Genomic DNA, 16,930 nt, shown 5'->3' with positions numbered 1-16,930 from the left:
ACAATGTCAGGTAAGAACCACAAAAACCTCTTGGTAGAAGAGGCAGGGTCAGTTCCCTGACGTATGTGGTATTAGGTATGGGTGTCCACAAGTCCTTCCCTGATAGCGTTTTGGCAAGAATTTTTGAAATACCGTATGCAAAGTTCGTTAATTCTTCTAACTGGCATCTTTTTAGTGCCTACTGACAAGCACTGTTCCAGGCAATGGGGAATCGACAGAGAACAAAATAGACAAGTAGCCTTGTTTTAATGGGGTTTATAGTTCAGAAAAACACTTGACCCACAGTAGCCACTCAATGACTATTGGCCATTAAGATGGCCCATTAGTGTGTGGGTGTGAGGAGTGAAGGTAGTGGCTGGGACCCTGCTTTACGCGCATGCCCCACACACAGGAGTACCAGCTCCGAAGAGAACTGAGTTCATACATCCCGTGAGACCAGACTCAACTGGATCTGGTTTCTGCTAGCTGACCTCCAGGAGGTTAGATAACCAGCCCCAATGGGGTCATTGCTGCCCGGATGTCTCGGACTCCCCCAGGAAGAAGTGGGAAGCCCCCGAGGCAACCGTTGGCCAGAACTTGGTCTCTGGGACAGTCCCCCACTGCAGCCAATGCCATATGGCTGAACCGCATGGATGCCCCCAGTGCCAAGTGTGCTCCCCCGCCAGGTCCCCCCCACCAGCGCTCTGCTCCTGTGGCCTCCCCTTCGCTTGCCCTTCACACATTCCCCAGGTGCTCCAGCCAACTTACAGTGCAAAGTGTCTGTGAGTGCTAGACTTGTGCGACATGTAGTAGACTAAGATACCTAAGAATTCGAGGTTCGGCACAGGAACAGCATTCCCCATCGGAACACTGTTGGCCATGCATTGGTTTTCTCAACTCAGTAGGAACGGATCTTAAATGGAGAGGCCCTGACCCTGGTCTCTGCTTACTTAGGCTGTTGGTCTCGTGTGTTGTGTTTTCACTTGAATTCCTCCAAGCAGCTGCTCTTCTACCAGAGGTAGGCTGCACGTGTGGGAAAAACCCCAGCCTAGATTCATGGGAGGCGTAATCATGGCGGCCACTTCACTCTCTGCGAGTCAGATCCCGTGGGGGGCAGCTGAGGAGAAAGGACCAAATCCTGTGGTTCTCCAACACGCACCACACAGCCTTCAGGCTTCCTCAGTGACATCTTCTGGAGCTGCCACCCAAGGGACGGGTGGAGGGTCCTGAGTCTACATCCCTTCTCCCCCTCACCACAGAGACTCTGCTCATCACTGCTGTATGTTCTGTGCTTCCAGGGAAGATTTTAGTTTGGAAAAAAAAAATGGTTGGAAAATATATATATTACAGACGCACACACACTCATATATATATACACTAGATAATTGCTACAGTCTATTTCAGCAACGACACCCTAGGATTTCTTTTGTGGCTATGGTCAACCTTCGTATCAGATGGGTAAGTCAGGCAGAAGATGGTTTGTACAAATTCAAAGTTTTAATGGCTGTTACTTAATAAAAGAAAGGATATTTGCACTGTGTACAGTCTGTCCACTTCCGGTACTCTCAGCTGACCATGCCCGTTTTATTGCACATATAAACAGTGTACAAGGATCTTGAAGACGTTACGTAGCCATACACGGACTGCATTTAAAAGGGGAAAAAAAGCCATTGCACAAAATATTGACGTCATTTGTATTATACAGCCAACTTTAAGAAAAATACTGAAGATTAGTATCAAAAGAAATATTTTAATTTTGGGGGGGGAAAAAATCTCTCAGAACAAGGATTACAGAGCTTCATGTTTGCCATATATACACATAAAAAAAAATATTTCAGGACCCTGCGTTCTGAATGCCCGTCAAGGTGCGGCAATCTGAATTCCTATTTCCATATCGACCTTGGCACGTTGTTGACCTTGAATACGCTCTTTGCCCAAAACGCCTTTCTCTTTTACATCATGACGCTATTTGACAGAACAGGTATTTGTGCAGTACAGGAACATATTAAAATAGATTTTACGTTAGGTTAAAGTGCACAGTACATTTGACAGGAAATAACTGCTAGCTGCCAATCCAAATGACCGCTTCCAGTAACCGCCCCCATCTCGCCCCCCGCAGTGGGCAGCCGTGGCATTGACCGACGGGCGTCGGAGTTCAGTGCCTCCCATCCTCGCGGCGCCCACCCGGGTATCTGTCCGCCGGCACTTACAGGGGCTTCTCACGGAAGTGAGGCTGCAGTCGGCCTTCGCGAGACTGAAAGACGAACGAGCGGGCTCTCTGCGGGGCCAATGGCCACGCGTGGGAGCGCGTCCGTGACGCCTTACGCGGGTCCCTCGAGCCAGCACAGGTCCCTTTCCTTTGCTGGCTCTTCTCTAGCCGTGTTTTGCCTGAACTTCCTCCTTCTTAGGCTACTCCGTCTCCCAACAGCCCTTCCCGAGCCCGCTCCTAAGCCTGCGTTGGCGTAACAGGGGGCTGCCCCCCCCCCCCCCCAGTGGGGGACTCATTCCCGTGGTTTCACACCAGAGGCCGGGACTCCTGCAGCGTTTTAGGGAAGCCGCCAACTAAATTACGATGAGACGAGCACGTCTGCCTCTCGGAATCATTTTCTTTTAAGACAGGCTGGCAGTTGAGAAGGGCTGGTCGCCTGATCCATGTCCCATGTGCCATTCTTGCTCACTCCGTCAAAGCTGTCCTTACAAAAGCTTTTTGGTCAAACAGTAGACTTTTTCTTATCTCTACTTACCTAGACCATTTCCTTATCATCTACCTTTGGTGCTAGACTTTCTTTCATTAGCCAAGTTACAGTGCAAAATTACACTTCAAGACACATGACGCTAACACTTACGAGTTCTTTGTGTTAAAACGTGAATGTTTTGTGCATAGCAAAATAAGTCTGAATCCAAAAAAATAATTGTTCACATTTCATCTTCAAGTTTAATATGCCTTTTTTTTTCTTCATCACAGCTATTTACAAATAACTTTGGGGTACTCTCTTGATTTCAGTCTGTTTGTTATGTGAGAGGACAACAGGGCTGCTGGAATGTAAGAAACTGGATGGAATGCAGAAATATAAATAAAACCATGTTCCATAAACCAAAGTGTAAATAATGCCTCCCCAGAAAACAGTTCTCGTCACAGAAGCACCTGTTTTTGGCTTAAATTTTTTTTTTTTTTTTTTTTTTCTGGGTCCAAAACCCCAAAAATACATATTACTGAGACCTAGAACTACTGCACACCAAAGAGGATAGAAAATAATTCAATATTTATAATATTAAAATAAAGTGTTTAACCACAAAAAAGCAGTAATAAAATAGTTTCCTAATTTACAATTTGCATCCAAAGGATGAATAACAACTCACTAATAAATAATATTTATATAAATATTTTGTATGTCGAAAATAGTTTTTTAAAAGGCAATGGTCTCAAGAAAGGTCTTAAAAAATTTGGTGGTGAGAAACCTGATTGTGTCCCCCTCCCCGCATTGAATACACAAGAAGTTTGGTTTGAATAAAACAAAAGCATCTTGTTGCAAAACGGTTGTGCTTGGTGTGTTGGTAATGGCAGTAGCTGAGCGTGGAAGGGATGAAGGAGGTCGTAAAAGGCATTGACGTGCTGCTCAGCTCTTCACTGGCAGTTCCCTCACTGGCTTTAAGGTCAGTATCTTTCCTATCTTAACAATGGAAGTCAGTTCTGGAAGGTGGACAATCTTCCCTCTGTCCTCCCTTCAATGCAACCAGAGCCAGGGAACTGACAGGCAGTGAGCGGGAGGGCAGGAGGAGCAGGTGCTGAGAGCAGGGTCCAGGACTTCGGATGAGAGGAGAGTCTGAACCGACCCCAAGGAGAGGAGCTGGTTTCATGTGAACAGAGTCTTTGTTACCGTTACATCTAGTAACGCTTGAACGGTAATGCCCACTTTGACCAGGCCTTTCTCTTCAAGGATGTGATGGGGTAGACACAGTTTTTCCTAAAAGGAAGAAGAACACAGCGTCAATTTTTAGATGACCGAAAACATAATCATAAAATCTTAGAGGACACCAGTGACAGGAGTTCAGCTGAGCTCTGACATGTGCCTGTCTGATCACCTCAGACTGTGCTCCCTCCCTTGCTTTCCACCCGCTGGCAAAGATCTTTTCTGTGTTTGCAGAGAAAATACCGATTTTTCACAAGTGGGGGCTGTTCCAGAAAGTCTCCCAAGCATCTTAGAATATGCAATAGATCTAAACATTAAAAAAAAAAAATCTTTATTCTAAATAACTGAGCTACATAGTCAGGGGGGAACCAAACACCAAGAATATATTAGATTACATTCTTATAAAGTAAAATGCACATAGCCTCTCACACATTTCAAAGAAACTAGGACACTCATTTATACAGACCATGTACCATTCTACTGACCATAAACCTTGATTTTATTTGCTGTGATCTCTGAAATGGAGGTATTGCTGGTGGGCTTGGTATCCTTTCTTCATGGTTTACGAACAGCCTTGTAAATAAGTAATTTTAACCACAGCCTTCAACAGTCTCCCTTTTAGGACTCTGTCATAAAACGGTCAAAGACACAAATGTCCTGTTACTTTCTCAGGTTGAATTTTTGCTCTTGGGAAATGGCCGGTACATACAAGTCAAGGAAAACAACGCAAATCACTCCTTATGTGGAGAACCTTGCATGCTCAACCAAACAGTTTACAAAAGAACACAATAAAATAATTTCACACCTTTGTCATTTGGCTCTGGGAATGAGGGGAATCTCCTTGCAGAACATGTCTCCTTGGCTAGGGAAAGACTCCGCAGAAAACACTCCCTCTTGGCTACCGGATCCCGGTATGTTCTCCACAAGCCCAATGACAGCTGTTTTTAAGGACAGTTTAAAGGGGATGTGGCCACACCCCAGGCGGTGGACGAAGTGTTTACCATGAGGCCAATCAGGGTCTTGGACACTTCTGCTTCATCTCACAGGACTCTTGCTTGAGGAACCAGATCTTCCTGCTGCCTCAAGTGCAGAGCTCTCCAGAAATTACCACAGACACAGGTGTTCTGCTCTTAGAAAGATCTTCGAAGGACACGCAATGACATCCCCAGTAAGTTGTTCCACCATCTGAAAATGTCATTTTCCTACAGGCTCTCGATCACCTTATTACCCCTATCCCTCCTCCTTCCCTAACTTGTGGTAAATGCAAAGTATCTCAGACTCTGTGTCTGGCACCAGGTCTTAAGAAATGGCCCCACATCAACATAGGACAACGGATTCTTTAGAACACAATTTTAACCATTATTTCCTGTGTCTGCTCTGTACCATAATAAGATGATCTTGCCAATGGCATACTCAGTGGGCATTCAGGTTTATGCTGCTTGCCAACTTAGTAGCCACATGTCAACCTGAGAAAGAATGGGGGGCTCTGTGCCAGGTGGGCACGAAGCCAGGATGGGCCACAGCCAGACGTCAGGGTAGATCCTTTCCTGAAGCCACTGTCACGGGCTTGTGAAAGCACCTCAATCTGGCATTTCATTGCTAAGGCTGGTTCCACAGGGGCAGGGGTATGTTTATCCCATTCTTAGGATCTGCACAGCACCCAGGTTGACATCAGGCTTCATAGGAAATTACAAATGGTCACTATTATGGTTAAGCTCCTGGTACGAGACATTACTTGGGGAAAAAAAAGGTCTCGTATTTACACCATATGCTAAAATCAATTTGAAATGAATTAAAGAGTTAAATGAACATCTCTCCTAATAAAACAGAGATGAATAGTTAGCATTTTCTCTTATAAATAAATGGAGAATTTTCTAAGTTAAAAAATGATACAAAAATCACAAAAGATAAAAACAATTGATTGCCTTAAAGTTTAAAGCTTCCATGTGTCAAAAAAACCCCAAACTGGGGCACCTGGGTGGCTCAGTCGGTTAAGCGTCTGCCTTGGGCTCAGGTCATGATCCCAGGGTCCTGGGATCGAGCCCCGCAGCGGGCTCCCTGCTCAGCGGGGAGCCTGCTTCTCCCTCTGCCTGCCACTCCCCCTGCTTGTGCTCTCTCTCTCTGTCAAATAAATAAATAAAATCTTTAAAAAAACCAAATTAATTAAAAGATAAACAACAAACTCTAACAAAAGTATTTGCATCAAATTACAAAGGGTTTTATATGACATGTTGGTTTAATAAATCATTGAGAAAAGCAGTAACGGATCAAAAGAACACTGGGTGAGGAGCACAAATAGAAATCTTAAAAGGATGCACACAAGCAAGGCATTTTGAAAGACACTTTGCTTCTTGCCCGCAGTGTTTACTTACATTTAGTCCTAAATGTTCCTGAATTCAAGTACGAATATTTCCACAGGGTCTAAACTCCGTGTACAACATGGCTTTTATGGGGCTATGTGCCCTAAACTAAGTTTTGCTTGAGATGCAACATGGCCCTATTAATGGCTGCACCAGTCCCTGTGAGGAGTGCTGGCTCCAAGGCTCCAAGCTAGAGGCCATGGTTGGGAGGGGGGGCTCCAGAGAGACAGGGAGGGGAAAGTACCGAGGTCTCAACCTCCCCCTGATAGGACTTCTGGAGACGACACAGACTCACAGACTGAGCTAGCTTAAGGTCATCCTCTCTCCCAGCCCTTTAGTTTTCCAACCGGCACTTCTCACCTTCCTGGTCTCCTCACTCCTAAACCAGGTGCAGAGTCCGAGAGTCTCGCTTCCACCCCCACAGCTGACAATGAGAAGTACACAGAAGACATAAAAAGCTACTTCTCACTTCCTTCCTGTCTTTCTCCTTTCATTCAGATGCCCTGAAGAAACCCAGAAAGAAGTGCCCTCAGATTACTTGGATGGGGTCGGAGGTGCCTACAAAGACTGGTCTAAGGTAACAGAAACATAAAAACACAGCAGTTCTGGTTATTTTATCACAGGACTGGGATGAAACCTGATAGGAATGATGAGCTGAGGCATGGTTGACAGGCCGAGCGAGGGGAGCCTGCCGGAAATGAAGAGGGTAGCAAGGATGGCCGGAAGGCCATCTCCCACCGCAGTAGTCCTGCCACTGCAGAGGCCAGGGGGCATGTCCTGCCACTGCAGAGGCCAGGGGGCATGTCCTGCCACTGCAGAGGCCAGGGGGCATGTCCTGCCACTGCAGAGGCCAGGGGGCAGTGGGGAGGGTCCTGGAAGTGACCCAGAAGTTGGGATAGGGAAGGAACTGCGGTACATTCACAACTGGATCAGAAGGGACAGAGAAGGGCCACTACCTAAACCTGGATAAAAGGGATTTAAAGCAGAGATACTGTACATTTACACTGACTTTAAATGCATTTAAATTTATTTCCTTGTTAGAGGAGCCTAGCGGCTTTCCTTGAGAATGTGGCACCACTGTTGTGTTTCCTTTTAAAGCACAGGGCAGAGTCATAAAGGAGTATCTTACATAAATGTCATGCTTCCGAACCCCTCTGAAGAACTCGTGCTTTGTGTTGCTTCTCCGATGGTGGAATCAGTAAGGTTCCCTCACATGCCGTTAATTTTTTTCCCCCCTATGTTCACATCTTGAGGCAGAACAGTCTATCTGACTAGCTACATGATGGGCTATGTGAGGGAAAAAAATCTGGGCTATTAGAGTGAAAAAGTGAGTTTCATGTAAATTTTGAAAGGAAAATGTGTCAAGAGCATGGTTTTTAAACTTATTTGGTTTCATTTAAAAAAAAAAAAATGTTCCTTAAACCCAGTTATTTCACTTGATTTGCTAGCTTCAGGGAAGAGATCCGACTTTGTGACCAGCGCTGAAGGCTCCGTGTTAGTGTGGCTTGTGAGGGCCGCTGTGCCATATTCTTGCTGGAGATGAACCCTAGCACTGGAGCCCATCCTTCCTTGTCAGTCGTGACCCAAAGACGTCACCGTTCCTAGTTATTTGTCACCACGTAATTGGTGTTGATTGGAAACTTTCCCTGAAATGGGGCAGAACTGCTTGGTTGCTTCCATGTAACGTAAGCATAATAATATAAATAAATAGTTGGGGGAAAAAGAAAAAGAGTTGGTCACCCAACTCTTTTTCCACAGCAAACAGGGCTGGAAAAGGCAGGCAAGCCATAAACAGTAAACGCTAACTCAGAAAGATGCCCGGGGCCCCTCCGACATGCTCGGTGCCAACGCTACAGATCTGCATTGCTTACTTCTCTAGGACAACTGTGTCAGGCGGGTAGAATACCTCTATTTTACAGATGACAGAACTGAGATGTAGAGAGCTTTAGCAACTTTGTTAAAGTCCCACAGCTGGTAACTACTGGAACCAGGATTTGACCATGCGTCTCCTCTCCTGGCTGGGGCTCTTTCCACAACATCGTGCTGTTGCCCATAAATTTCACCTTCATCCGTAGGTGGGCAGCCCCACCAAGTTCAAGATCCGGGGGGGGGTCACAGAACCCTCAATTTGGGAACAGGCGTTAGCTCGGCGACTTGGCTTGTTGGGCTTCTCTTCAGGGAGAGCAACAGACCTCTCATCCCAGAGGAAGACGCCTCGCGGGAGCATTGCTGCCTGGCTCTCCTCCTTCTGTGTTCCTTGTGCTCCCAAACAGCCACGCACCTCCTTCCAGGCCCAGCTGCTAGACTAAGAAGAAGTCATCTATGTCCGCATAGTTCATATCGTCCAGCCTGTTTCTCAAATGCACGTTCCTGGCGCTGAAGTGACTGAACTTAAAGCAGAACTGTCTGCATGATTTTCACGTGAGAGAGCTTCAAGTTCTGCCACCTGAGCGTTCTGAGGGGCGGTCACCTCCCGTATAAAGCAGAGACCACGTCACACTCCTACAGACCGAGACGGTGTCCTGTCGCTCTCCATGGGAGTCTCTGCCTTCCAGCCCTGCCACCGTCAAGTGCTTCCTCCCACACGTATCTGCCCCCTTTCTCACGTCCCTAACCTGCACCCTCCTTCCCTGGCTATTCCTACACACCTTTCAGGTCTCCGTGTAAACATCACAGTTCCAAAAAGGCTTCGCAGATTCCCCGTTCCCCATCAGGGTCCGGTCCCCTGCCGCGTGCTTTGCAGAATCTTGTGTCACCCTGAATTGCATCTTATTTGTCCGCTAGGTCAGGGGTCCAAAACCCACTGCCTGCGGGCCTAGTCAGTCCACAGCCTGTTTTTGTAAATAAAGTTTTACTGGAACACAGCCATATCCATTCACTGACGAGTCATCGACGGCTGCTTTCAGGCTGCACCAGCGGAACAGAGTAGTTGTAACACAGACTGCATAGACCACAAAGCCTACGATATTTATAATCTGGTACTCGACAGAAAAATGTTGCTGACTCCTGGTCCAGACTGCAAGATTTCTGAAGACAGCGTCATGTATCCCCAAGGTCTACCACAAAGGCTTACTCAAAGACTGCTCATTCCATATTTGAGGAATGAATGAATGAACACAAGCACAAAGAAAATCACACTGAAAAGCCAAGGAATGGACTCTGATAGTCTCGAAGAAGAAAAAAGTGCACATTCTACATATAACTGATTGTTTATTGAGAACTAATTTCAAAATCTAAAGCCTAACTTTAAACCCAAATCTCCTGAAATAAAATGGTATTAAAATATGTTTCATTTACTCCAAAACCACTTCAGGCTCCTGAAATTTTAATCCATTGTCCAGTACTTTACCTGGTAAGGGGCAACAGCCTTTGTCCTTAGGACGTCTTGTCCTTATAAAACAGCATGGATTTTAGAGAGAACCCTAGCCACCAGGCACTGAATTTAATTTCTTACTCACAAAAAAAATGGTATCAGGGTATCGAGTGACTTTTTTTTTAAACCTATTCTCATTGAGGAAATTCCTTCTCAGTTGTCTTACTTTTGAGTTCTGCAGGGCCCCTCTCCACCAGCCCGATTCCATAAGTGTCTTGCCCCGACCAGTGAGCCACATGTGACTCACAAATCCGTAAATAGAGGGAATGAGTAGACACATTAGCTGTGACATACTGTGGAAATCCTGAGACTGAGTGGTGAGCTGCCACCAACTGGAGGACCTGGAGAAAGAGAACCCTCCCTTTCACATAAATCTATCTCAAAGAGAGAACATAAATAAACAACTGGTTCCTTTTATCAGGCACTGCAAGAACTGGGAAAATGGTCTTTCTTGTGTGAGGAAGGAGATTTAACATGCACATATAAATCACACAACTAAGTCCCTGCCCACCTCTCAGACGACAAGCACGTCTCGCTGTAATGGCAGGCCTCACGTGGGCATATGAGTTGGTGTGGGTACCTCAGGGAAGAACCATGGAGAGGCTTAATATTCTGAATAGAAATGAACAGCCTGACAATGGGCAAGACCGTTCATTCCAAGTTTTGCCTAAAGGGCTAAATTAATTGTGTTCTGCTAGTTACCATGCCACTTGATTAAAAAAAAAAAAAAAAACCCACCCCACAGATCCCAAGAGGAGCGGCATGTTAGGTTACAGATACATTAATGACATGAGAAATGAAAATGCATCCAAAGAATCCTTTGATGCCAGAAGTGAAATACGAACACAGCCTGAGAATGATGTCAAGTCAGCACTGACAATTAAATCTGATCTCACATGATTGCTCTACTCAGTTTTTATTGATAGAATTTTCTTTCAAGTGCCACCCTGTAAGTCATCTCTCTTCTTCCCTTTTGCCCCCCCACTCCTCCCAAAGAAAAAAAAAAAGAAACCCAAACAGTGATCATTAAGGGAAGCCTCAGTGCACTGCAGAGCCGGATGGAGATGCAGAGAGTTGCTCTGGGTGGGCACAAATCAGTGCATCGATGGGCTGATGAAAACCTGGAATATTCACCCGAAATGTGTTTATTAAACAACTTATGAGGGGGCGCCTGGGTGGCTCAGTCGTTAAGCGTCTGCCTTCGTCTCAGGTCATGATCCCAGGGTCCTGGGATCGAGCCCCGCATCGGGCTCCCTGCTCGGCAGGAGGCCTGCTTCTCCCTCTCCCACTCCCCCTGCTTGTGTTCCCTCTCTCGCTGTGTCTCTCTCTGTCAAACAAATAAACAACTTATGGCTCAGGGTGCTCATTCGACTTTGCACAAAGGGCTTTTATTGTGTCACAGATTGAAGGGGACAAGATAGCCCCACAAGCAGTTCAGTACATCTGTAGGTTATTTATACACAACCGAGGTTAATTAGAGAACTTCCACATACCCTGTATTTCACCAATCAACACAAAATCAGGAGGGAAAAGCTCAGCTAACTCAAGGTATTTTCATGTAAAGAATGTTTCCTGTTAGAAAATCTAATGCAGCAACAAAGAATATTTATAAATATACTCTTCTAACCATGTGGGTTTTGCATATTCTCAAGTCCCCTGGATTCATGGAAGCATTCAGAAAAATAAAATTATCTTCTTAGTAGCCATCGATGTAGACTCTTCACAACTCAGTAAATTAGAAATTATCTTGAGGAAGTTAACATCATCATCTCCCAAATTTAAGAAATAGTATTTGGCAACCAGATGTAAAGTGAAGCCTAGGGGAAGCTGTCTGAACTGTGGAGGAGGGCATTCTCATAGTATAAAAAGACATCCCAGAACCAGAAATATCTTGGCCTAGACAGGATTCTAATGTTTTTTTTTTTTCTTTTAGTTACAAACTGATCACATTGCTCAAAAAGTGGATATAGTTAACATATAATCTTGTAAGCTTGCTTAAGGATAGAAGCAGCTTGCTAATGTCACTGGAAATCAAGGGTTAAATGGAAATTTCAGGCCATTAGGGAAACTACATTCTTCTAAAACAAGAGCAATCGTATTGTTGGCTTCTGCCATAGTAACCCAAGTATTAGGACCAAGAATGTTCCATGACTCATGGCTTTATTTGAAAGCAAATACAGTCAAATCCATCATATTCTTGACCTGCAGTTATGATGTGATGTAGCAAAAAAGGAAAACGACCCATTCCATTATTTAAAAATAGAAATCCCTTCTGGAAAATGCTTTTCTAGGAGCTCAGAATAGACCTAACAAGGAGCAAAAAGTAAAAATATGCACAAAGTGATGCGCAAGCGAATCCTCCAGGTGGCGCTCTAACAGCAATGACGCTCCTTCCCCAGCGGCCCAGCTAGGTCTCATGCGGCGGGGCAGAGGGGCTCCCTCAGGGTAGGGGTGGGCGGCAACCCTCCCTGGTGCCCCTCACCGCTCCCATGGCAGGAAACAGGGAGGAATCCAACTGCATGGCCAGCAAAGCAGTCATTTGCCCATGGTATTTTTCAAGTTGGTCAATAATGGTATTATTAAAGACTTTTATAGGCCAAATTGGGAGCCAAATGCCAGTTTTCTGTCCCCTCTGCAAGGTGGCCCTTCTACACCTCAATTACCGAGTCCTGAATTAGGATCCGACACTGACCCAAAGGAAAGATTTCCATATCCTAAATCCCCTCTGCTCCTGTTCTGGAATCTTCTTCCGCTCTACCAAGGGCAACGAAGCTCCCTGGGAGAGAGAGAAGAACTGCATAGCACTGCTGCTAGCACTATGTGAATGAGAAAGCGTGAGGTTTGGACACACTTGTTGCTGTTTTTTCAATAAGGGAGAGAAATTATTTGTGCTTTGGGAGAAATCTGACTCGTAATGTCTGGCTTCAAAACTCCAGAGATTACTAAAGAGATGACGGGGATGGAAGTTGGCCAGGCAAGGGCTCAAATGGAGGAAGGACCCTGCGATAGATCAGGGTGACACAGCAGAGTGTTTGGATGGACATGCAGACGTTATGCAGACAGAGCATTCCAGTGGTAAGTGACATAGATTAGCACTATAAAGAGAATATGGACAAGACAGAAGCTTATAAGGTCCCTGGAGCGGAGGGCAGAAGTTGGTTGTGGGGGTTTCTCCCCAAGTGCCAGGAGAGTGTCAACAGTCTTTCGAACGTGATGAAAGTCCGACTGCAGGATGTCATACGAAGAGCAGAGGTCGGCCTATTCCGTGGGCAGCCATTAGAACAGAAAGAGACAGTGCATACAATTAAAAATACACGCATTTCTGGTTACTAGCAAATGGCAAGAGTAACCCCTTATTTCAAGCAGGTAAAAACCCACTCCACCATCAAAGATTTTTTTTTTAATCCATTACAAAAGAGAAGTAGCATACCCAACGTGTTTTCTGCAAACAGTGCAAAGAAATCCTCCACCCACAATGCCACTACTAAGGAATAGCATGTTATGCAATTACTAGGCCATTCCGGCATCGAAACAGTTTTAATGTTTAAGTGGAGTCATGTGCTCACCAGTGGCATAAAAATAAGAGCTTTTGGCTAGGGACATTCAGGACCTAACCTTACCTAAGGGAAGAATATAAACTTCCAAGTTGAATCCCCACCTGTCCTCACTATTCTCAATGTATTCTTCAGCCTGGTTTATGAAGACTGAATGAATATCAAGCATTCCTCTCTGAAAGGTAATACGTACACCTAATTTTTTTGTTTGTTTGTTTGTTTTAGGGTTACTGGTAAACTCTGGGGAATGCTGCTTTTAAGTATGTTCCTACATGTGTCAGAAAGTACATTAAATTTCGTGGTTTTGCAGCCACACATAAACCAAAGTCTAGAGGAGGCTTCTCAGATGTGCAGTTAGCATAAAAGTACAGGGCCGCATGGGGCTGTTATGTAAATTTCTTCACCACTAAACAGGTAACGGTGGGGCACAGCTCTTCTGAGTGCCTCTGAATATCTGTTGCTGTCAGGAAGCAAACCGTTTCCTGATTCACTGCGTTCCTGAACTGGAAATGACCACAGCTTAACATTAACAGTGGTTATAATTGACATGTCAATAGGAAAGAGAAGTAGTTTTGTGTCCAGATTAAACAAGGATTGAAAATACTTGTATTTCATAAATGCAGCTTTATTTCAAAATTGGCAAAGTATTTAAAATATACGTAATATATATTTTATAACATACTTTGCTACAGTTTTACCCTTTGTTTTAGCCCCATTGCTAAGCAGATGCAAATCGCAGAGCCACTCAAAGATTCTAAGATAGAGATGCTGTCTTGCTTATATCCTCTGAAGTTAGCTTGATGCCCTCAGATAAATAGGAATACTACAACAGCAAGTGGGATGAATAAGATTAAAAACAGACAGCTCTTATTTTAATTTATGAAGGTAGAGAAGCTGTTGTTAAGGCTTTTTAAAGATATCAAGTCATGTTATATCTATTCAGATCACGAATCTTTTCTCAGTGGATTTGGAGGAATCAAACTACCACTGTTATTTTCCTAAGAATTAAAACAGCTACACAGAGATTTGGTTTCACTGGGAGAGAGACGCTGGTCAAGGACTAAGCGGATGGGGAAACATCTAAGGAAAGAAGTTTTTATTGCAATAAGAATTTTCTATTGCAATGTTGTGCTTTAACCAGTGAAATCTGAGCAAAGCAGACATAAGACAGAAGGCATCCACAAACTGAAACGTGATTTTCACAAAAGTGGGTATTTCCATGTTAAAAGCAAATCATTCTACCTCCAGTGTGTATTTTAATACACTTCCCAGGACCCTATGGAAAATGTCTGGTCTGCTCCCCAGCAACGTGGTCAAAGAACTTGAATCGGATTGTCCTTGTGGTGTTCTTGGAGTAGCATACTTCTCACATGGGTAGCCAACACAGACCTTTCTTCTCCTCCTGGAATTAATTTCATGATGCCACACATTCTGGGCCTAATTCAGATTGAAGTGGGTAGGGCCTAGACTCACAGCCCATGGTGGCTGGTTTAAACTAAATCATGATCTCTAAAGGAAAAGGCATGGGTCTAAGATAATCTGGTAGGCAAAAATTGGAATCACCATAACGTGGGGAGTGTGGGTTGCTGGGGCCCTCTCAGACCGGCGCTCTGATTCTGTCCCACATCCCTCAAGAGCAGCCCCTGCGGGGATGCTGGGATAAGAACCAGGGTTAACACCGCTGGGAGAAAGGAATTTTCTGACCCTCATGCCTACCAAATTAAAGTTGTAATGAGAGGGATTTAGGGATTATACATTTCTTATCTTAAAATTAAAATAGGAAAATGCTAAAAAGGAAGAAAATTTAAAGAGGCAAAATTTCACTCTGTATTACAGAGCCTTAGTAATGACTGCAAGGCATTTGAAAAACACAGTTAATACACTCAGAGTCCTCAGAGGCAAGTGTGGATCCTAATTCTCACTATAGAGAACAGATCACAATTGCCAGAGGTTAACTGATTCTCTTAGAGTCAACACAAGAATGTGTGACTAAGCTTACTATTAAAGATTGGCCCAGCTTCCCTGAATACTATGGACACAAACAGAAATGTAGACAGATCAGGCAAAAGGTCTGGTTTATAAATGTTCAGAGTGTCACACAGTCTAAATTCTAGGAGATTTAGAATGTATTCAGTTTATTTAAATATAATTTTAATTTTTAAGGTCAACATACTTACAAAGTTTTTTTTTTTTTTAATCTAAGATAACAAAGCTCAGGAATGTTGATAGTCATTCTGAACATTTAAAGTGCTGATGGACAAGGTATAATTTGGGGGGGGGGGAGTGAGGTAACGAAGGGTTTCCAAAATTTTCTCCAAATATATGAGAACTAATCATCAATTTTAAGGACTTACAGACTAACTGTTCTATCAGTAAGCCACTTTATCTACAATTGTAATTAAAGATGCTGCTTTTAAAATGTTTATTCTTGGGACGCCTGGGTGGCTCAGTCGGTTAAGTGTCTGCCTTCGGCTCAGGTCATGATCCCAGGGTCCCGGGATCAAGTCCCGCATCGGGCTCCCTGCTCGGTGGGGATCCTGCTTCTCCCTCGGCCTGCCGCTACCCCTGCTTGTGCACTCTCTCTCTCTGACAAATAAATAAATAAAATCTTTAAAAAAGAATAAAAAATAAAAGGTTTATTCTCAACAATACACATATGAAAGGCTGTCAGACTGCTGACCACAGACGACCCTGCCAGCAGGAGACACATGGCGGGAAAGGAGTCTTACATTCTCAACAGTAAACTCATACTACCTGTTAAGAAATGTACCTCATTTTACAGACTAGAGACTGACCCTTTTTTTTTTTTTAAGATTTTATTTATTTGCGAGAGAGAGAATGAGAGACAGAGAGCATGAGAGGGAGGAGGGTCAGAGGGAGAAGCAGACTCCCTGCTTCTGAGCAGGGAGCCTGATGTGGAACTCGATCCCGGGACTCCGGGATCATGACCTGAGCCTAGGGCAGTCGCTTAACCAACTGAGCCACCCAGGCGCCCAGAGACTGACCCTTTTTAATAAATTATGAATTTAAAAACTGCTGTTAATAAAGTAGTAAATGTGTCAGTCTGCACCTCTGGTCATTCAACCTCAAGACTAACCAATATAAGTAGAAAATAAAATTTTGTAATAATCATCTCATCCCGTCCCCCAAAATTACTTATTAGTTATGATTTAAACTGACACTAAAGTTACTGATTAGGGGGAAAAAGAGAGGCATAAAGCTCAAAGAGAAAGAACTCATTTCTCCTGTTCTCAAGATTAAAGCAACAACAAAAAAGAGCAGCTTCAATTTATAGAATGTATGTCGATTAAAAAAAAAAAATTCAGATTAGTTACAAATTTCCTAAACCCTCACTTAAAGCAGGGAAATTACTGCTGTCACTTTTAGATACTGTACCTCATTACAAAAACAAACAAACAAACAAACAAAAAAACCAACAAAAGGCAAATATGAAAGGTATTGAAAGAAGACTCAGCCATAATGTCAACATGACCCACTTATATCAACATGATCATTGTTAGAATCCGAATGTTCTCTAGGATTTTATGTTTAACTCCATTTGGCTGATGCAGAAGCTGAGGGATCGCCTACCGTCCCGCAAGCCCCTGGTCTCTGTGCTGTCCAGGCAGGCGAGCGGGGGCCCAACGTGTCCACCACTCAGGGGAGCTGCTGCCCTGGATCCTCTTCTCTATTTTCCCTCTGCAGACAGTAATGACTATGGAGGGCTGGGCATTTCGTCTAAGTTCCCTCCTC

The 16,930-nt window shown here is 44.2% G+C and overlaps 1 protein-coding gene across 3 annotated transcripts in view; it reads right to left on the bottom strand.

The window, feature by feature from the left end:
- Positions 1-2,905: 2,905 nt before the first annotated feature.
- The window catches only part of LRCH1 (leucine rich repeats and calponin homology domain containing 1), a 191,099-nt gene continuing 177,074 nt past the window's right edge, over positions 2,906-16,930 (bottom strand). For 2 of the 3 annotated variants that reach the window (XM_044913553.1, XM_021697828.2), the window contains one exon: positions 12,603-12,881. In XM_044913553.1, coding sequence (XP_044769488.1) covers positions 12,675-12,881 — 207 coding nt within the window. In that variant the 3' untranslated portion in view covers positions 12,603-12,674. Of the gene's footprint in view, positions 3,945-12,602; positions 12,882-16,930 lie in introns of those variants that run through there. The other variant, XM_021697827.2, reaches the window with a different exon arrangement.

Source organism: Neomonachus schauinslandi, chromosome 3 (assembly GCF_002201575.2).
Source record: "Neomonachus schauinslandi chromosome 3, ASM220157v2, whole genome shotgun sequence".
In the NCBI taxonomy this organism is placed as follows: Eukaryota; Metazoa; Chordata; class Mammalia; order Carnivora; family Phocidae; genus Neomonachus; species Neomonachus schauinslandi.
Note: the sequence above shows the minus strand (reverse complement) of the source record. Positions and strands in the feature narration are given on the sequence as shown.